Source organism: Perissodus microlepis, chromosome 7, assembly GCF_051167445.1.
Source record: "Perissodus microlepis isolate ML-2025 ecotype Zambia chromosome 7, ASM5116744v1, whole genome shotgun sequence".
Taxonomy (NCBI): Eukaryota; Metazoa; Chordata; class Actinopteri; order Cichliformes; family Cichlidae; genus Perissodus; species Perissodus microlepis.
Window position 1 is genome coordinate 39381474 of NC_140467.1, and position 21922 is coordinate 39403395.

General features: G+C 39.2%; 1 protein-coding gene across 4 annotated transcripts; it reads right to left on the reverse strand.

Annotated features, from left to right (window-relative positions):
- Window positions 1-1032: 1032 nt before the first annotated feature.
- camkk2 (calcium/calmodulin-dependent protein kinase kinase 2) lies at window positions 1033-21634 on the reverse strand. Of its 4 annotated transcripts, none has more exons than XM_084935000.1 (18): window positions 21301-21634; window positions 15311-15623; window positions 14769-15110; window positions 13219-13266; window positions 12008-12061; window positions 10681-10732; window positions 10075-10208; window positions 9743-9779; window positions 9587-9608; window positions 9379-9467; window positions 7631-7830; window positions 7392-7445; window positions 7236-7309; window positions 7004-7091; window positions 6531-6662; window positions 5132-5235; window positions 4933-4986; window positions 1033-4023 (listed from the first exon to the last, which is right to left on the reverse strand). In XM_084935000.1, the coding sequence occupies exons 2-18, from the start codon at window positions 15539-15541 to the stop codon at window positions 3951-3953; spliced, it is 1788 nt and encodes a 595-aa protein (XP_084791126.1). In that variant the 5' UTR covers window positions 15542-15623; window positions 21301-21634; the 3' UTR covers window positions 1033-3950. The 4 variants fall into 4 exon arrangements, with proteins under 4 accessions (XP_084791126.1, XP_084791127.1, XP_084791128.1 ...); XM_084935001.1 differs by lacking the exon at window positions 21301-21634 and adding an exon at window positions 20978-21159; XM_084935002.1 differs by lacking the exon at window positions 4933-4986 and having other exon boundaries at window positions 21301-21633.
- Between the last annotated feature and the right edge of the window lie 288 nt (window positions 21635-21922).

A 21922-nucleotide genomic window follows, 5' to 3' on the forward strand; every position in this document is an offset into this window, starting at 1 on the left:
CTTTGCCTTTAGACACTCTTTTGCAGTTTGCTTTGGGTCATTATCCATTCCACTGTCAGATCAGTTTTGCAGCAAGTGACTGAATCTGAGCAGAGAGTATAGCTCTGTACACTTCACAGTTCATCCTGTTACTTCTATCAACATTCACATCATCAATAAACACTAGTGGAAAACAATCCCTTCACGTGCACCGACTCTAATCGGACCTCACATAAAGAGTTACCATAGACAGAAAGGGAAGTTCAATACTTGGAATCAACTGCAGGTCTTTTATCCTCTTAATTTGTCATGAAATATCAAGGCGGCTGACTTCGCTAGGCCATGGAACTGCTTGTCAGTCAATTGTCCCATTACTTTCGAAGCTCTGAAATGAAGGACTGTGTATAAAAAACTAAACATTTAATGATTTAATCTAATCTTTAATTTAATGCCTCAAATTAACATTCACATCTTGATTTTTTGATCTGAAATATGCTTTGGTGGTGGTGTACAGAGAAAATCAATCATCAAAGTGACTTCTTCGTCTGTCATCTAGCATTACAGTCAATGAAAATGTTTTGTAAACTGTCTTGGACACTTTTAAACCGTAAATCCTGCATAGAATTCCTGAAGAAGTGCCATTTGATCATTTAGCATTTCTTGTTGACATGTTCTTTATGGGGTCAGATTTGTGTTGTTTTATCTGCACACATTTTTAGTCTTTTTTTGACAAATAAAGCAGGACAAATTACTTTCAGGATTCACATGCAGATTTGCTATTACCTAAACCCCATTTTTGAAAAATAACTGTCCACGAGCGTGCTGAGCACATGAAATGTGTATACATGAATTGCTGAATTAAAGCACGACAGTGTTTAAGTGTTTGTAAGGATATGGTAGATGCAGAAATGTTGCTCCCGCTGTGCATTACACACATACAAAGAGCACAATGTGATATTAAGCCTCTCAAGAATCACAGTATGTTCTGGTGCACAGCACAGACTAGTGGTCTACCTCCGCAACTGCATCAATAACTCAATCCACAACATCACAGAAAGGCAATTATACTTTATTCAAATTATGAACAAGGTACAGGTATGTAGAGAATATTTACTTTAAAGGTCCCATTTGATGTAAAGGACCTCTCATGCTATGACAATACAGTGGTATGTGTTCAGTAGTTAGCATGCATTTAGGAGGAAAAGAGCCCGCCCCCCCCAAAAGCTCTTAATAAAATTGATTACACTACAGAATGCAAAATTGTGTGAACAATAAAGGTTAATCACAGCCTGACCATTCTGGCAACAATGGGCAGGTCTATTGAAACCAACTACAAGTTTAAATACTGTATAAAATATTTATCATACAGTTGTTTTTGTGACTTGCACCCCACATTCACACTCAAACAGTAGCTCACTTTACTCTTGTTGGTTATGGAAAATATTCACACCAAAGGAAATGCATCTGTCTTCTTATGTTCATGACAACAAATTAATCTGACAGTTAACAGCAACTTACAGTAGGTGCACTATGTTACAACTATGTGGTAACAGTCCACAATCCAGAGCAAACTGAAGATAAACATTATTATTTGTTGGATATCTTCACCGAAATTACACTTCAAAACTAATTTTAACCTTATTGGAAGTCTAAAACCAAAGTGCATGTCCCTACGCTCTAAGGTGGATATCTTTTTTGGGAAAAAAAACAAAAAAACAAAAAAGATACATGAGCAAAAATAATTAACCACATACAGCCCTCTAGATTCAGCTCAGTGGGTGTGGACGGTGTACATGACAGGTATCTGACAGGGCGTACCGCATCATAAAGTTACACCATGTGCATAGTACTCGTCTTAAAAAACAGACATACAGTACAGTTCAGAGTGACATGCAAGAAGAAGTACGTACAAAAAGATTCCAGTCCCTTTCTCATACATTCAACACGTTAGTGCTGAAGTAATTAGTGTGTGGAAGCATTGAATGTAATAACTACTTTCAATATCGTGCTAATACGCTAAGTTAACTAAAGACACACTGATGAGGGAAACAATGATGGCTCAACAAAATGTACAAAAGTGTGGGAGGAAAAAGAAATACTGGCAGTGGCCAGTGGTACCCCTCAGCCTCCTACTAGATGCACCTGTGGTCTGAATTTCAAAATCCTACATCATCTTGTTCTCGAGTTATCACATTTACATTTCAGAAAACTTGACCTCTGACCTTGAGGTCAAGATCACTGAGATTTAAACCAGTCAGAGATTTTTAGTAGCTACAATTTGAAACTCCTACGTCGCTTCATTCTCAAGTTATCGCATTAATAAACTTGAGCGTCCTGGCAGGGTGACGACAACCCCCATCAGCTGCTGAGGCATAAATAACTTAATGCTTTAGGACCGAAAATGAAGCTCGTTAATAAATTTAAAAAAAAACAAAACAAACCTACTGTAAAAGTTGAAATATTTGCAGAGTTGTCTACAGCCCAGGCCAAACATGAGAAATGTTTCTAAGTTCAACACTTCGACAATATGTCATGCATAGATTTGTACAAAAAGTCTGCATTTGCACTATGCTTCCATTTTAAACTCACTTCAGCAGCCGTTTCTAATAGATCAGCATTATTTATTTATTTATTTCAATTTATCATAGTTTACAAAATGACTTTTTTTTGGTGCTCTGAAATGTGCAGTTTTAACATAATATCGGTACCTCCTACAATACAAAAACAAACAAAACTAGTAAAAACATTCACAAGTTTTTTGTTGTTTGTTGTTTTAAGCTTGAGGTTCAATTGTGATTTTCTGTTTAATTTGTCTGCATACAGACCTCAACTTGGAGAAGTGAAACAAATACGTGAACACGGTGAAATCATGTGACGCTCGGGATCCGACCACAAAGCCCGTTTATGTCTAAACAGACCGATTTACAGCTTCAACAACACGTTTAACCTACAGAATCATTTTGAACTAACACGTTGTGTTTTTCCCCAAACGCATCAGGTAGTACCTCACCTTCACCTTCACGCAGGATTTATAGCAAACACCTAAAAATCACATAATTGTACATCTTAAAAAGATTCACCAGAAGCACTAGATCTTTAAAACAAGGAAAGAGGAAGGATGACTTTTTTATGCCCTCTTGTATGCAGTAATGAATGTTATTATTCACAAAGCACTATATCAACTGTATTAAAGCTTTCTGAAAGCTATTGATTGTAGTAAATGACAAAAAAAAAACAAAAGTAATGGCTGTACAACAATGTAACTGTTTAGAAATAGCTTATACAGTGTTTGCATTGGGAAAGTAAACACATGCATTCGGTGAAGTAAACATTTTTTCACTCTCCTTTTTTTTTCCATTTTGGGTAAATTCTATAGATACTTCACTCTAAAATGTGTTACCAAACTGGGCACTGCTACCACGAAGCAGAGTGAACCAGACAATCGTTTTTAAGAAAACTGCTTATTTAAATGTTGGTGGTGATGGTGAAGACAACCATCCTGCCCCCCACCCAAAACCCCCCTCCAAAAACTGATTATTCCTTCGTCCCGTATACCTGAAACACAAGTGGCTAGACTATGTTAAAACCCGAAACTGTACAGCTGAAGCCTGAGACAAAGCATGCTAGGACTATAAGAGCATGCAGGGTAGGAGAAGGAGTGAGCCAGGCAAAAGGGGGCAAAGGTTGAAAGTAAAGGAGGATGCTCCACCCTTGGATGGTTTCCATGTTACAGTTTAAGTCCCATAACCTTAAATTAAACTGTGTAAGAGGACAGGACAGAATAAAAGCTTAGAAAGTGATCATCAAAGTGCCTTAGAGCATTATTTCCTCCCTTTTGTTAGTGTCTGCCACACTCGACCACCTCCCAAGAAATGATGTGTGGGCTGCAAGTATAAAACTGTGAGTAAAGGGGTTTTGTGCTGTGTGATTGCAGGCAGCCAGATGCCAGCGTGCATATTAAACCTCCCGCATCAGGAAAGAGTCTCATCCTCTCCCACGTAGGGCAGGTTCATACTTCTCATCCCGTCACCGCTTTCCTGTTTCCTAAGTAACACAGCAGAGAGGCAGCGTTAGTTATAGCAGTGCTGTAGGCTCGCTGTCATTCCTATTTCACTGAACAGAGAAAATAATCAGATACTATTAAGCCCTGTTTACTAAGTCAAAGCAACCATTTAGCTGTTACATGGCAGAGTACACCGAGTTCATTTCTACAGCAGATACGGTGAAGGAGAGCCCCAGGAAAGGTTAAAAAAAACAAAAACTGGTGAAAGCGGGGAAACGATATCTTAAAAAAGTAAAGATGGCATTAATTTACAGACATGTCCTTTCATTAAATGTCAAGACTGCTTCATGCAAGGGAAAGTAAAAACACATGAAGATAAATGGATGCTCTTGGCCCATGATGAACTGAGTGTGGACAAAAATGCTTTTTATTTTGACTTGACTTTTAAAATGCTTCTTTAATTTGTTTTGTTTTGTGGGTCAACCCAGAAAAAAAACCTAATAACCTAATGAACCCTCTGTGATAAAGGACATCGTTCTGTGTATCAGCTGGTCACCCGCTGTTCGCGTAGTTTTGTTTACACTCAGTAGCTTATGTGCGTCCTAATTTATCTTCCACTATATGAATGCCTAATTGAATGACACATTTACAGTATTTCCCCGCTACACAGTTCATACTACACCAAAAGCACCCTCAGACACAGATAACGACAGGAAATTGGATTGCAGGTACTGAAGGTTCTTAAGTGAAGCTCAACATTCCCTAACAAGGCTTCTCCAGACACCCCCGAACCACCAGAGGTTAGTTAACAAATGTGATGCACAGGAGTATTTGACCATCACCACCATACTGGGAGACAGCTGCTTATATCATGCCAGCGGGTCTTAAAATATTCTCTTGACCACTTAAACAGCATTACAGCAGGCAAGAACTATGCCAGCATTATTTACCTTTTTTGGTTACAATGAATGTAGCAGTATCTCACACTGCCTGCTCTGCCTTTCCTACAGGGCAGGAGAAGGGGGAGAGAAATAACAACAGGCTACCAACAGTCTTTCAGACAAACTACTCGGCAAGCCTCAGCTGGCTCTGCTGCTGCCTTTTTCTAAAGAGTTTAGAAACTGTAGTGTTTTTGTAAACAGTGCTTACGTGAGGGTTTGCCCTGGAGGACACAAACTGCTGCGGTCCTCCTTCCGGCCCCAGTCAAAGGGGTTTCCGAAGGATCGCTTCCTGAGCATAGTTCTTACCAGGATCTTCAAAAAAGTAAACAGTACTTAGTAATGTAAAGATGAAAAGCTTCAATTTTATACATTTTAAAAATGTCCTTCATTTTAGAGCCCTAACAATGAGAACACAGCTAAAGAACTGATTTCTCCTAGATGTTATTGTCCTACAAAACAGTATGCAGTACTCATCAAAAACCACTATATCATTAATATGTAATTCATATTTAAGAAAATGTTTCTGCTGTGATAACAGATGGCAATGTCGTGGTAGATCTGATGAATTTGGAAGTCAGATGTATTCTGCATTTGTGACTTTTAACTTTTTTTAAGTTAAAAGTCAAACGAAAATGTTAAACAACATTAATTAATGCAGCTAAAGAAAATCATTTTTTTGAAAAAATGAGTCATGCATCTGCTGTAGCTCAAAGTGTTGAAAGAGGAACTGAGTAGGTGCAGTGCCTCAGCTGTGGGATGGTGCAATGTGACTGAAATTCTTTTTCGTCTTTCGGCTGCTCCCCTTAGGGGTCGCCACAGCGGATCATCTGCCTCCATCTCACCCTATCCCTAGCTTCCTCTTCTGTCACACCAACGCTCAACATGTCCTCCTACATTACATCCATAAACCTTCCCTGAGGTCTTCCGCTTTTCCTCCTGCCTGGCAGCTCCATCTTTAACATCCTTTGCCCAATAAATTCACTGTCCCCCCTCTGCACGTGTCCAAACCATCCCAGCCTTTCCTCTCTAACTCTGTCTCCAAACCACTCAACCTGAGCTCTGCCTCTGATGTGCTTATTCCTATTCCTGGTCTCTCCTAGGGAAAATCTCGAAATTAACTCTGCAAACCATACATCATAGCAGGTCTCACTAACGTCTTATAAACCTGCCCTTTCCCTCCTGCTGCTATCTTTCTGTCACAAATCACCCATGATATTTATCTCCCACATCACCCTGCCTGCACGGTCTTCTTCGCCTGCACTTTAGATGGTTGACCGCAAGTATTTAAACTTATCTACCTTCACTACCTCTACTCTTTGCAACTTTGCTGGGTTCTATTTCATAAGTTGCTAAAACACTCTGTTGTACTAAGTAATTAAGCTAATTTATACTAATGCAAATTGGCTAAGAAATAATCTTTTGCTCCTGATGGAGCATTCATTCTCTCTGGTACTTTTTATTACTCTTTCATTGTAGCCGAGTTGCCCATAAATGATACCCAAATGTGATATTTCCTGTTATGACACCAAGAGAAAAGCAAATTAGGGTCTGAAATGACTGTAATGTTTTTAATGCTTTTGTGAGACAAAAATTGTTCACAAACTCACCACTGTTGCCAGGCTGGGGATGTGTTTAACAGAATTCTCCACTTCCTCCTCGGTTACTTCAATAAGCATACAGCAATTATCGTCCTCAGGGGGAAGTGGCTCAGCTCCATGCCTTGTCACCCATGGGTGTACCTGGACACAAGCACAAGGCAAACAAAGGAGTTCTTTGGGTAATCAGTTTATGTGCCACACATATAAACTTAGACAGTGTCTTTGGAGGCACAACAGTAAAAATTTACTCAGGCTGAATCTAAGTGCAAAATTATATTTGTTAGATCAATGTAAGCTATTCATTCATATCTATAAATATATGTAAACTGCTATAGATTATACTTCAAAAACAGTTGATTTATGAATTTAATGACATAAATACTGTAATGTCCAAACAAAAGAACAATAATCCTTTTGACATTTTGTGTGTGTGTGATATTTAAACATGACACACGGCCACTGGAAGCTACCCGTGTGTTTACCTTAATCTGTGGGATCGTTATCCTGGTCTCTGGATTCTTGTCCAGCATTTTCAATAACAAATCCTTGAGATCATCTGATATGTCGGCACTGTTGTAACAAAAACAAATTAGACAACTGAGTAAATATGTTATTGAGAAAGTGCCAAAATTGTGTATTTAATTTAATAAATATGCTATTTATACAATAAACACTGGGAACAGCCATCTGTTAAAAGAGCAAGGCAGAACTTACTGTTCTGGTAACACCACGGGTTGTGTCTTGATTTTTTGATGAAGACTGAGAATGCGCTCATCCATAAATGGACACTGAACACAAAAAAATGTGTCGATTTTAGCAGGATCACTAGTACCAAAAAAATGTTAATGTTTTTACCATTCCCCAACTCACCTCTCCAAAGACGAAGCAATACAGCGTCACTCCCATGGCCCAAACATCCAAAGCCTTAGCAGAAAAGCAAAACAGGTTTAATTTGATGTGAAAATGCTTGTTGGGTAGCTGAGATTCAAAATTTCATAAATGTTTGGAAAGCAGGAACATTCTAATGGAAAAAGAAAATCAAAAACAAAAGTTCTTGCATTTCTGAAAGTCATCCCAAGAGGGCACTAGTTAGCCGAACACTGCTTCACCTTTCCAGAGAAGTTCTTTCTGGTCTCAGAGAGCGTTTCAGGAGCAAGAAAAGCGGGAGTTCCAACTGTGCTGGTCAACAGGGCGTCAGCTCCCTCAAACTGGTTACTAACGCCAAAGTCTGCAATCTTGATGTGTCCATCTTCTCCCACCAGCAGATTCGACGGTTTGACGTCTCTGTGGATGATCCTCTGGTAATGTACTATTAACAAAAAAAGCGAACAAACTTTATTATCGCAATCGGGTCACATTTGTAGTATTCACTTTATGGCAGAATTAAGATGTTCTAATGGTGAAAAACGGCTTGGCCATTTTTTTTTTAATGGCTTGGACTCGTGAAGAAAAATCTCTGGTAGTGTAGTTAGACAGCCAGGTAGACGTTTGGTAAATGATGATAAATTATGTCCACACTACCTGGTTAAGATGTGAAAATGAGAGTTAAGTGTGCCTTAATTATTTAAACTGTTTTTAACTAATCTACCTGCACCATGACTAAAACAAGCCTACTTTCCTTTCCAAATGACTCCAGACTGTTTTTGTGTCCATCCCTGCTTGCACTGATATGCATTAAGAGCCGCTGAAATTATGTGAAATGAACTTTGTGGAGTGTTGCTAGAGTCAAGAGCAGCTCAGACGAAGGCCTTGTGTAAATGGCAGGGAAGAGCTGTAGGAGGACAGCACTTGATTATACAATCAGAGCTTCATCTTCTTACCACAATCATAATTCTAATGGAAAGCATTAGCAGACTTTTATCTCTATAAGGACATGCTGATACTATGCAACATCACTGTAATGAGCTAATTTTTAAACAAAACTATTAGTATGGGAAAAACATCTCTGGCTGATATTTTTCTCCAAAAGACTGAATTAAAGAAATGACGCAACACAATTTCAGAATCTATGGTCTAAGCTGTATTTGTGCTATTATTAGTTCACCTGGTCAGAAAAACCTGGGCTACCAGAATGCAAAGGTGATGTCATATGAATATATACAAAGTTATATGACCAAGGAAAAATTAAAATGAAAACTGAATCTCAGAATTTTGTCCAAACAATAATGAAAAGGATATTCAGCTTTTGAAATTGGTGCCTCTAAATCTGACAAGTATACACTCACCAACCACTTTGTTAGGTACACCTGATAACCTGCTCATTAACACAAATATTTAATCAGCCGATGGCAGCAACCCAGTACCGTTTAGCAATGTAGACATGGTCAAGAAGGCCTGCTGAAGGTCCAGCCGAAGAATGGAGTCCGGTGACGAAAAGTGATCTGAGTGAGTTTAAACGTGGCATGGTCGTTGGTTGGTGCCAGATGGGCTGGTCTAAATATTTCAGAAACTAATGATCTACTTGGATTTCTTCCACACACCTTTATTAATCGCCTTGTTGAATCTATGTCATGAAGAATAAGATTAGTTCTGAAGACATGAAGGGGTCCAACCAAGTATTAGTAAGGTGTACCTAATAAAGTGTCCACTGAGTGCTTTATTTTGTACAAACTGAAAAAAAACAACATTTCAAGACTAGAACAACTGTCACAGTCGGCGTGACCAAGGTAAACTTGTTTAATGAGCCATTTTGATGTTGTACACAGTGCTGGCGATCTTGGTGTGTTAACAACATAAAATCTGTTGAGTAAAATTAATTCACTTTGCAAGTCAGATTAAATCCATCTACACATACATAATAAACACTAATGTAGTCACAGGGTAGGTGGAAGAGTAGCAGGAGGTTTTGAAAACTTACAGTACTCGATTCCCCTGAGAAGATCCTGGAAGTAAAAACGTGCCTGGTCCTCGCTGAAAGGCTTATCGGTCGGCACCTCCATCACAGCCCTAGATGCACACGGTACAACATCAACAGGTACACACACACAAACACACTCAATTACCAATCATAACTAATGAGACTGGGCTCATTCCAGTGTCACAATCATATAAGAGGCTTAGATTACCCTTGCTTCACCAGCTCAAACACTGTAACAGAAAACAAAGGAGGTTAGTGAGGACAAGCAAACTAAAAAAAAAAAAAACACATCTTTTAAAGATGAGGTTAAAATTGACTTTGTTTTATGCTTGCTGTGATGTGTTGTTGTCTGGCCACAACATACCCATGTACAGATGGTCCTCACCGGGGTCATCCAAAACCTGGCACCACATTGAAGAGGAATGGAAATGTGTGAACACAGATACACAACAGATCATCTTTTGATCTTTTGTACCAGGCAAAGTTAAATATACCTTCAGTGGAATTTCTAATAAGTATACATAGAGTAGAAAGATAGCTTTACAGTCTAACAAAATTTATGTACATTTTAAGGTTCTTCAAAATGCCATTGCTGTTTCCTTTCCTTTGTTAACTTATTTAAAATTAGCGTAATACCAATAAGTAATCCTTAAGAGATCAAATGAAAATATCCACATGTTTTACAAGATTACTCACTTCTACTAGTTTGACTACATTAGGGTGGTCAAGCTTTTTAAGGATGGCAATCTCTTGATAGACTCGCTCCAGCGGCCCTTTAGGTTGGGCAGGCCCCTCGGGAGCGGCTCTTGCCCCACGAGGAGGCGGTCTCCCTGATGGAGGAAACAGGGGACAATATGGGAAGGGTAGAGGGACAGGATAAAGATAGAGTCAAATCCTAAGTATTGGTATGTGCTGTTAACATTAACATTAACATTATCATTACAGACATTACAGATGCTCTGCTGTGTTAACCATATGGCCCTGAATCTAAGAAACTTGGAAAGAAGCTGACATTTTGAAGATGTTTCATCTCTCATCCGAGAAGCTTTTTAACACCTTGGCCATGTGATGAGACACATGATCAACAGTGGGTCAACAACCCTCTTAAGGGAGAACTTCCATTTGGGTTTAAATACCTGGGACGCTCCACCATTGGTTTTGAGAACTGAAGAAGCTCCTCAGATGAGAAGTGACACGTCTTCAAGAAACTTAAAGAAGTCCAGTCGCTTTTCTTTCCAAGCTCTTTAGATTACCATGAACTGGATGACTGAGACCTTACACAGAAATATGGCCCTTACTTACGTGGGAAACCTGCCTGCCTCATCAGCCTCTTCTTGGAAAGCACCTTCATCGCCTACAGCACAGAGAGGGAAACTTAGTTGGATTGCAACAGGTTAAGAGAAACAGAAAGAGTCCAGCAGCCAAGAAAGCCAAAGAAAAGATAAACAGCAGCATGCTTACAGGTTTCTTACACTTACACCCTAAACCTAGAAATTCTGTAGCTTGAAAATGCTTGGTGTGTTTGTCACTGCTGTCACTGTAGACAGCTTTCCTCAATCGTGGTGTGAAATGATTGAAATATGAGCCGTAACAGACACATTTTCTGTACATTTACATTAAACAGCATTTCAACTGCACTACACCGTCTATCAAGTTTGGTATTTAAGTGGTTACATGTCATAAAGAAAGCCCAACTTCATTCACTACACAGTGTTTTCAAACATCAAATTTCGTCTGGAGGTGCAGACAGGGGTTAACGAGAAGTCTGGGTGGCAGGGTGGAGTCATGTGCCTCAGCTGACCCGATAGCGATTGAGAGCGCAACCTCTCTGACCCAGAGGAAGGGAAGAAAGCTGACTACAAGTTGGGCAGACGATAAGAGCAGAACAGCTGAGAGATGCCCTGCGATGCGGATACACGCAAGTCTCCCACCTGTGAGCTTTGGGATCTCTTATCCATGTCTGCATTCCAAGACGTGTGGAAGTGGACCAACAGTTTCTTGTGATTTCCCTTGCGTAAACATTGTTGACATACTGTTGAATTGTACTTTCTTTTTCTTTTATTTGAGAGCCAGTTCTTGACTGTGCAGACACTGACACAACTGTATCTATCCCTGGTCTAGACAGATCTTTCTGACCAATGTCTCTCTCTCCACTAGATTATGTCTTCAAAAACTGCCAAAGTTGACAGGAATTTGTATCAAACTTGAAGAGAAAGCATGGTGTGTAACAGCGGCATTGTTTGGTGAATATTTCCCTATTCTTTAATATCTTCAATGCCCTCAGTTATTATGTCAATGATATAATCACCGAATGCGACACGAGGCCTTTGTCACTCGGGAGGAATATTAAAATAATCCCTTTGTCGTTGTCAATCGCTATCATGCAGCTTAATGTGAACTGCAGCAATAATCAAGAACGGCAAAAACACAACAGCCTGAAATGATGTGTTATTACATTTTTCGATGAGCTCAATTATCTGGAGACATTTTCACATGCAGAGGCTCCACATCAAACCACACCAGTAAATATTACAAGAGGGGTTGATTATTGCAAAGTTAACCAGCGGTCGCCTGGCCTGTGATAAGGAAATAAATCACATCTGGACTCGCATGTGCATGACAAACTCACATAGTATGTGTTGTCATCCTCATTGTAAGCCAACTTGACAACACCATAGGAGCCCTGTCCGGAAACAAGCAAAAAAGAAAACATGAGGGAAACATGAGGGAAAAATCTGAATACACATACACACATATATATATATATATATATATATATATATATATATATATATATATATATATATATATATATATATATATATATATATATATATATATATATATATATATATATATATATATATATATATATTAGTGCTGTCAGCGTTAATATCGTTAAAATGACGTTAACGCCATAACCACATTAACTCGGCAAATCCCCATTAGCGAGTTAGCGCGGATCGCCCCATCATTTTAACGAGATTAACGCTGACAGCACTAATATATATATTAAGCAGTTAGTTCTTAATGTGACACTAAAAGTGTAACGCAAACGCAAAGGAATACATAGATACACACAGGAATAAATACACAAACACAAACACACAAGGGAATTGAGTGGGCTGCTTCAAAATGAGAACAGAGAAATTCAAATCATCGCTCCTCTCTCTCTTTCATTTTTGATTTCAGGCTAATTAAGGAAACTGGATCTGGTTTATGCTATCAAGCTTCCCTGCCCACACACAGGAAATTCAGGATAAAAAGTAGGCCTAATTACAAGCCTGTGTGTACGAACAAAAACAAACAGAGAGAGAGAGAGGGCAGTGTCGGTTCCTGCTGGGGGAGCAGATTGCAGATTGGAGAGACGGCACACAGCTCATCCTACAGTCCCGGAGATAAACTGATAACACAAGTCTCTCCAACAATTCCAAAAGGCTTTAACTGTCTCCACTGTGCTCAAAAGCGCACACATTAAAATGTCTACCTACATACGGAAATACACACACATTCTGCCTTAACAATGCCCACAATCTAAAACATTCATATAGGCACACACACCCACTCACTCATATACACACACACACACACACACACACACTCTAAGCCTTGCACAACCCTTAGAGAGCGCTATTTTTACCAGCCTCTCATCCATCTTCCAACTCTCCCATGGCCTCGTGGTTTACACAGAGTTTGGGAAATGAGGACAGCCGGGAAGGAGGATATCAGAGACTGTCCTTGATGATGTGTGCTACTTGACAGACATGCAGTAGGCGGACGGGAGGAGAAAATGGAAGAGTCAGTGAAAGGGAGCAATCAGTGAGCTGTCTCTCATGGTACCTTTCCAATCTCATCTTTCAGCTTGTACTGGTTGAGTTGAACACAGTCCTTTAAGAGGGAGCGAGAGAGGGGAAAAAAGAAAACAATCGTCACATCATCATGAGTATTCCTACAAAATCTGCCTGAATGTTGTCTTGAACCTCAAATTTGCCTTTAACACTTTCTCTCCATTAACATTTTTAATACATTTCCTCATACCAGCCACTGATTTGCTGCCCTCTAAATCAGGACAATTACTCATTTTTTATGCAATCCAGTTTAAATCAAATTTCACTTCTAATCAATAATAAATTCAACTGTAATCAACAGGACTCATCAAAGGCAAGAATGGATAAATCACAAAGAAAAATGTATATATATTTGAAAACTATGTTTTCAAAACTCCCAAGGACACCTTAAAGCACCAGTACACAATGACAGAATCACAGTAAATTATAGTAGAGCTGCTAATCTAAACATTTGTTTTTTTTGTTTTGAACAACAGAGAGGAGCTGACAGATGTGTGAAGGCTTTTCAGTCAAATGCATTGTTAAAGTAGAATGATAAGTGAAAGGGTTAATCTAACATCATGTAGACGTCATGTAGATATCGTCAAGATTTAAGCAGTTGTACTACTCTTCCTGATACTTCTCTTCGCCATTGTCATTAAGAGCTTGATGCGTGTGTTTGTGCTAGGATATTTTGAAGAGCGTCAAAGAGACAGCTTAGCAGTACAAAGGCTGTGAGAGAGAAAAAAAGCTGTTCTGGAGTAAGAATAGGGAAAAATTCAATAGATTTTCTTCAGTATGAAGGGCAGAGCTAATAAAGTTGGAGCTTATTGATATTACAGTCTTGGCTCCCATTCCAAAGGCTGTCCCACACATCATTAAAATACATTTCTAAATGTCATTTATTTGACTGCTCCTCTCTAGACTGCAAGACATATCTGCAGGATATCTCTAAATATTTCACCTAATTAACCTTTATCACTTTCAATATGTAATTCTGAGAAAGCAAAAAGTCTCTTCAGCCTGCTGCTCTGAAAAATCCTAACTACAACTACATGTAACAGCTACACAGCTACATCTACTTACACTATAAAACCTTACCTTTGTGTCCACAAAGCTTGCTCTTTATCACTTTGCTGCTGATTTTAAGACAAATGCACATGTAGTTCTTACTGTCAGACAGCTGTGGTATTACTTATGACACACTAACATGTGTGGGGCACTTTAGTGCCTCGCTCTGTGTCATTAGTTAGGTTATCCATGTGTAATGGTTTATGCAATACACAGTGCTGAAGGGAATACAATGAGTCACATGGTGCAAAAATTACATAATAACCAAAATATTATGGCATATGCTGCAACCTCATTATAACTCATACTGACTTAGCACTCATGGTAGATATTAAACTACTGCTACCAATATGGCTAACACTTATTATATAGCACGATTAATTTGATTTAGCTATATTTTCTCCATTTAACGCAGGCTGAAACACATTGCAAGCTACAAAATCCTTATACCATTAAAACTGAAACTAAATTAGCTTTAATGCTTAATCATACCTGGAGGTCTGTGATGGAAACACTGTGGGACTCCACAGTGGGCCGGCGGGGCAGGCGTGGAGAAGAATGAGGTGACGTGATGGGGGAGTACGGTAATGATGGATAAATATAGCGCCCATTAAGTCCCGGTGAGCTACAGGGTGAGGTTGCCGTTTGTGAGCGCTCCTGCAGAGAGAGTTTCCTGTCTGAAAAGTTTAACCTTCCCCTTTGCTCTTGGCTTCCGGGTAGTAGAGCTTCTGGCCGACCAACTGTATGAGACAGAAGGTCACAGGATGGAGTCCGGAAAGGTGCTGCCACAGAGGAAGCTGGCTCCGGGGTCTCTGAACTGTCCATTTCTTCTACCTGACATGAGATGGATTTGAATGGTTTATACTTCTCTTACTTACTAATCATCCACTTCATATCCTCTATTCACCTGCACCTTGATGTACTTACGGTTCTACTAGACAAAGATTGTTATATGAAAAATCCTGCTAAACCTTACACTTCATACAGTAGACATCAACATCTCTAGTATGAACCCTTGACTTTGTTGGTCTTACCTCTTCCTCCCCAGCCTCTCCAGGCAGTCGGCTGGGTTCATACTCTGTTACGACAATTAGGGACTCCATTGGATCCGGCGAGGGTGTCTCAGAGTGGGTGTTTAAAGGTGGGGCAGGACAGCTGCACAGTAGATCAGGCAAGGGCTGAGAGGGTTGCATTGGATTTGCATGACTGCTGCAAGAGGCTGGAGGCTCAGCAGATGGCCAAGGGGTTACATGACAAGGAAACATGGTGCCTCTTCACAAAGACTGCCAACCACTGCTCCATCAGATGGGAACGTATGGGGAATGTCTCCTAATCTATGACAGCAAACTAAAAAATGAGAAAGTGCATGTGATTAATACTTCACACCCTTACAACTTCTGTGTTATTTTCTTTTTTATTATGACCATCTCCTGAAGTATGCTGCAGATAGTCTGTTCTTACACTATCCCAGAGGTTGTACTCTGAACCTTGTAACCTTTAATCTATAATTATGTCTGCAATCATGCAAATCATTCACGGTTTAATAGATTCATGTGGATTCACCAATGAAGCTTCAGCAGGCCTTTTTACACCATAAAAGCTTATTTCTCTGATTGCTTGTTAAGATTCAAAACCACTCAACTTTCAAGATATTTTCACTACGTTAAAGTATACTTATATTTATTTATATGAATATTAGAGATGGCACGATACCATGTCCGATACCGATACCGATATCATAAATTTGGATATCTGCCGATACCGATATAAATCCAATATAGGGTATTTCATAATCAATAAAATGTTTTTTTAAATATCTTGCTGCATTTTGTATAAGTTCATACTCAAATTTAAAAAAAAAAAAAAAAAAGAAAACACTAAAGCTATTCTGTTATACCTGTATGCAAAAAAATACACTGCACCCAAAATATTTCATAGTTCAGCAACACTGATCAATCTAATAAACTTAAACCTGCACCATCCTCCCTATTCTGGTATTTTAAAGAGTGCTTAGTGGAAATATTAAACAACCTAACTAATAGGGTTGCCAACTCCCAGCAAAGAAAAAAAAAAAAAAAGGGAACCACCCCCCACCCTCATAATGCTTAATTGACGTAATGGACTTTAATTTAAAGCACGTGTAAAGAAAAAAAAATGCACAGAAGTCAATAATTTTTCTACAATAATTAAATAGATTCAACATCTTTCTTCAACAGAATTGCAAATGAAAAAGTACTGCGGCTTTCTAGGTTATAAATTTGACTTAATAGTTACTATATACAATAATGGATTTCTATACATTTTACATCAGACGAAAACTTTGGTTGTAAGATTCAGATAATTATTTATTAAAAGCTAGACATGACAATAAGAAAGAAAAGTATGTCTTTGTGCCCCCCTTTTCCCTGTTCATGCCCTATCGGCCCCCCTGGCTAAACTTTGCTAGATCCGCCCCTGCACAGTTACCAGCTGTCAGCTACGTAGAAAAAGATCCTGGTGTAGAAAGTAATATTAAATAAATTCTAACAACAGCTTATCAAGGTTAAACGTGCTGCTGTTGTTTATCCGCTGGTTTCCTCTTTCTGGCGCAAAGTGGGCGATAAACAAACAAGAGAGACGGTAGTTGTGACAGAAAAGCCGATCAGCTGATCGTTGATCAGTTTCATGATTGAAGTAGCAGCAGGAGAGGGAGGGAGAGAGAAGAGGCAGTCGCTCCATATATCGGTTGTTAAGCTTAACGTGGGAATGCTTTACGAACATTCAGAGAAGAACTTACACACTTGCTTTACTTCTCTAGGATAGCTTTCTCCAAGATGAAATGCTGGTTTGGAAGCACGTAGCGAGGCTCCAGATACTCAACCAGACCCCGGACAAGTCTCGCACGCCACAGCCGCTCTATCATGAGATGCACACTGCTCCGACGTGCTACGGTTATGAGCTAGGTTACGCTATGTCGATAGTTTTGTGAGGTGCTTTGTGATATTTAATGGATCAGATTACATTTTTTATTTCTCTCTGATAGCCCATCCAGTAATTTAGGTCAGTATCGGACCGATACGATACGTAATATCGGATCGGTCCATCTCTAATAAATATATATATTCAATAAATTGGATTTGGATTTAGGGGAATAAATATATTAAAAAATGAATACAACCTAATAACCCATAGTACACAAATATCCTTATTATCTTTATTGAGGTGCAAAGCAATACATCTACACATTATCTCATCATCAGCAAATATTAATTAAAGCAATAGCAATATAATGTGTTTGTAAAAGATGCAATTTCCTATTCACACAGTTCCTTTTGCCAGAGTTCTCCTAGTAACATCTGCACAGTCACCTGGACTACTAGACATTACTCTTACACTTCACCCGTGATTTGGGTGAAGCCAGATTAAACAAACTACTAAACTTCAATTCCACTATTAATAATTTTAGCTTAATGCACAGTAGGCCAACTTCACTGAAAGGTGCATACTTCCCCTGTTTTTGAACTGGTGCCATACAACTTTAAACTGTGAACTGGGAGCTGAAATTAAGAAAAACAGAGGTTGACTGTTTCTTTTCAGCCAAGAATAATTTAGGGCTGGCATAAATCCTGTGACGAAGTATGGTAAAATTTACATGTAAGGTTCAATTATCCACAGAGCCTGAGCAGCACGACCCAACTTGTGGGTGTAATGAAAACGTGTGGGATAAACAATCAGGGATGCTGTTCGCTGGCTCTGAAACATAAGCAGATAGGGCTGCTTCCATAAGAAACATCCATGGTGCAGGAATTTTCCCACACGTTCTATTAGGTGATAATTAATTCAGGCAAATGCGTCTAGTATCGCAAACTACAGATACAATGCATCTATAAACGCAAGGGTGCAGTCTGCTTTTGATGTCGGGCACACAGTAGCATGGTGGTTAATTTTTATCTGTGAAGCATCTAACCAAAACCATTTCTTGCATAATTAAAAGAGGCTAATTTCCATCTTGAAATCCACTCAGTTTATTATTTGCCTATTACGTGACAGAGAAATGGAGACAGGAGAAAAGAGAAGAGGAAAAAGAAACAGACAGATCCCCTATATTTTCTGTCATGGTTTTGACAGGATTGTGGCACTGTCGGTGTGTGGGAGCTGAGTAAACCTCACAGATACAGAGAAAAAAACAACAAAGGGAAGCCATAAGGCAAGCAAGACAGTGGGAGATCCAGCCAAGCTCAGAGCGAGAACCATGTGTGGGAAGAAACACCCACTCCAGGTGGGCTCTCTTCTTTCACTGCCAACCTATATATACAGTACTATTGTGATGTAAACTGACAAAAGAGGAAAAGAAATGCTGCACATTACAGAATAACAGTATAATAAGAAGGAACTGAAATTGCTGGGTGTTTTAACTGCCAAGTCTCTTTAGCCACTTAATTTACCCCCTTGTGATTTTTTAAATGTTTTTTTAACTGTTATGTTAAAACCAGAAACATTTTCATTTAAATTTTGCTGTAGAGGATAAATGTTGCTTATTTGCGTCTTTCTCAAGGTCAATTTAACACCTCTGGCTTTCATGACTTCTGAAAACTTCTGACATGTTATTAAAAGCAGACACTTTTTGGTTGGTTTTAATTCATTAAAACAAAAGTATTCCGACTAGAAGTGAGTGTTAACTTACCCAGTTTGACCTACAGATACACAGATGACACAAAACAAGGCCTGTTTCCATAAAAACAAAAAAGTGTTTATGCATTATCATCAATTGATGATGGCATAAACTCCTAACGTGACATTGTAACTGTTAGTCAGACAAGACAATATTACTGCAAATCTCATTTCCTACCTAGAAGGGCTGGGTTTTCAGCAGGAGTTGTACTTGCATGCTGAAATCACGATGAGTCAGTTTGATACAATATTTCGCATCCACTATTTGCTAAAGTCATTTTTGAAACTGCAAACTCCCAATTCCCTCGCACTAAAGATAAATACGCTACCTCAAAGGTCACCAAGTTTCTGTGACACAAGAGAACTGCACAGACTTCAATTTCATTTTTGTACAAAAACACTGTGCATCATTAATGACTGAACTGCTGGCTAAAGCCCAAAAATTCCCTGATCCCTGCGGATCACAGCAGCACGACGAAGAACAAGGAGTCAGATTTGAGCCTCGAGAAACACCAACAGATGCTGCCTAGCTCCAGATGCCATACCGTGCCTTTTACCATAACAAAAATCATGTGACCTGCCTGTCACTATCCAAGCGAGAGAGGATGGGAGGGGAAGAGAGGACTTATCACAACTTGCAGGGGGTCCAAGCCATGTAGAGCATTAATAACAACACAGGCACTGTGTTATGGAAATACCAGTACAACACAGGGCCATCTGGAGCAGAGGAGGATCCCCAGCTTCATTAAAAGATCAACAGGGTTACACTGTCAGCGATGTCCGGCACCGTGCAAGAGATAAGCTCCTGTAAATGGAGGAATTATTGTCCTTGATCAACTTAGCTGCAGTGTTGCCACATAATCACAGCACAATTTAGGGAGAATCTGAAAAACTCATTTGGTGACCCAGACATTAAATTGAACTTATTTATTTCAATTTTATTTATATAGCAAGCTGCTTTGTATTGCAAGATAAAGACAATCCAACAGAGAGAAACCCACCAATCTGAGGGTCCTCGATACGAAAGCACTTGACAATGGTGGAGCAAAAGATCTCCCTTTTAACAGCCCTCCAGTGGATTCATGGAGGGGCAGCAATGCAAACTCCACAAAGACTCTGTGATAATATGTATCAGTCATGCCCTACGTTACAATGGCACAAATCAAATATCAGCCATTTGAATCAGCTGTGTTGGATCAATGGTTTTAATGATATGACACAAGAGCCCCCCGCCACAGAGGGGACAGAGATAGTAAGGGATATTTATACCATGGAAAGGATTAAGAAAACTGGGATTAACAGGTTAATGGGATTAATTAATGGGTGAAATATGTTAAACCTATTAAATTGGATTTTAATTGTCTTATTGTTTTTTTTTTTTATACTCTAACTTATTTATTTATGTATTATTTAAAGTGTGCACCTTATCTCTCTTCACCTCTCTATTGGACAAACTTAATTTGTACACATATTGTACTAGTTCTGCTACCAGGCTTCAAAACATAAATTGCTGAATGAAAACAAAGAATTTCAATAATAATAATAATTATTGAAATTATAATAATAAAAATAATATGGTACAAGTAAATTTAAAGGGCATTTTCCAGAACGAAGGTACAACACATTGAATGTGTTTCTACACATTTCTACTCTGTATCTACTGAAAGGTTAAGGCTAACCTTATAAAATAACCACTAAACCTACTATATCAAATCAAAGTTCAATGTATTCTTGTAGAGTGATGGCAGGAGTTAAATGTGTCAAATATATATACTTTAAATGGCTTTCCAAACCAAAAAATAACATAATGATAACTAAAATAAATAACATCGGGGACTCTGTGTGCCATCAGAGGCTTTCTCTCCTCAAGAATATGTCAGCGCAACTTCCCAAAAGCGATAACATTAGATGTTACCAGAGCCCAACATGAAGATTTGAGACTAAACCGAGACTCGTTGTCTCTGCAATTTCACAAACACACAAACAATCTTTGAGATAACCGATAAACAATAACACATGCAACTGGCACCACCGGATTTCGTGTTACTTACACCCACAGATAAGAGCTGCTACATCGACTGTAAATGTCAAAGCGGTTAAGCTGCTCCGGTGTTGTTTGGGCGTTCACAAAGTCACCGCCGTCTCAAGTCTAAGCTAACTTAGCTCTGAGCTTCTAAGCCAACCAGCTCAGCTAACGTTAGCAGCTGCCTCATCTGGCAAGATACAGATGTTGTGGATGAAGGAGTCAGTGATGCTAGTACGTCCCAGTAACGTTCATGCTACAGCCGCTGGCAAAGATGCAGGAAGCAATCATTTAAAAAAAAAGAAAGAAAATTGTATATATACTGTGTGATTTAACAAACAAAAACCTTACCTTGGCGTGTTATTTAGGCCTACAAGTGAGAAATGTAAGATTCCCTCTCCTTCCTCGTCTGCTGTGTGAGTAGCTTCTGCCCTGCGACAGCTAGCTAGCTGTTTTAGAAACGGAGATTGTAACAGACTGATAACCGATGTTTTGACGGACCAATCCAGCTGAGCACGCAGGTCCCGTGCTTCACATGGAGGAAATGTTAACTGCAGGCATTTAACGCAACGCTTTTATATGCTAACAAACAACCTAAGCTACTTCCGCTGAAGGCTACGATGCCCTTTTGCCTTCTTTTATTTCACGAGTTCTAAATATAACATTCACGGTTCCTGGTCGTTTCTGCCTCAAATGCTTTATGACCTAGTGGCACCATCTTGTGGTGTACTGGAGAGTTGGACCTAGTAAAATAAACTGGCCTTGGCTCTTTAATGATGGGCACATTTTATTTAGAGGTCTAACATAATAAGACTATTATATTTAGGATGGCTGTGATGGCTACCAGGACACTACAGCCAAGCCACTCTCATTACACGTCCTTTGTGTCTATGTGGTTGTGCATCTGATAGCCATTATCTTTAAATCATTGAGCTTCCTGCACTGTCTCCACAGTACATACTGTATATTATTG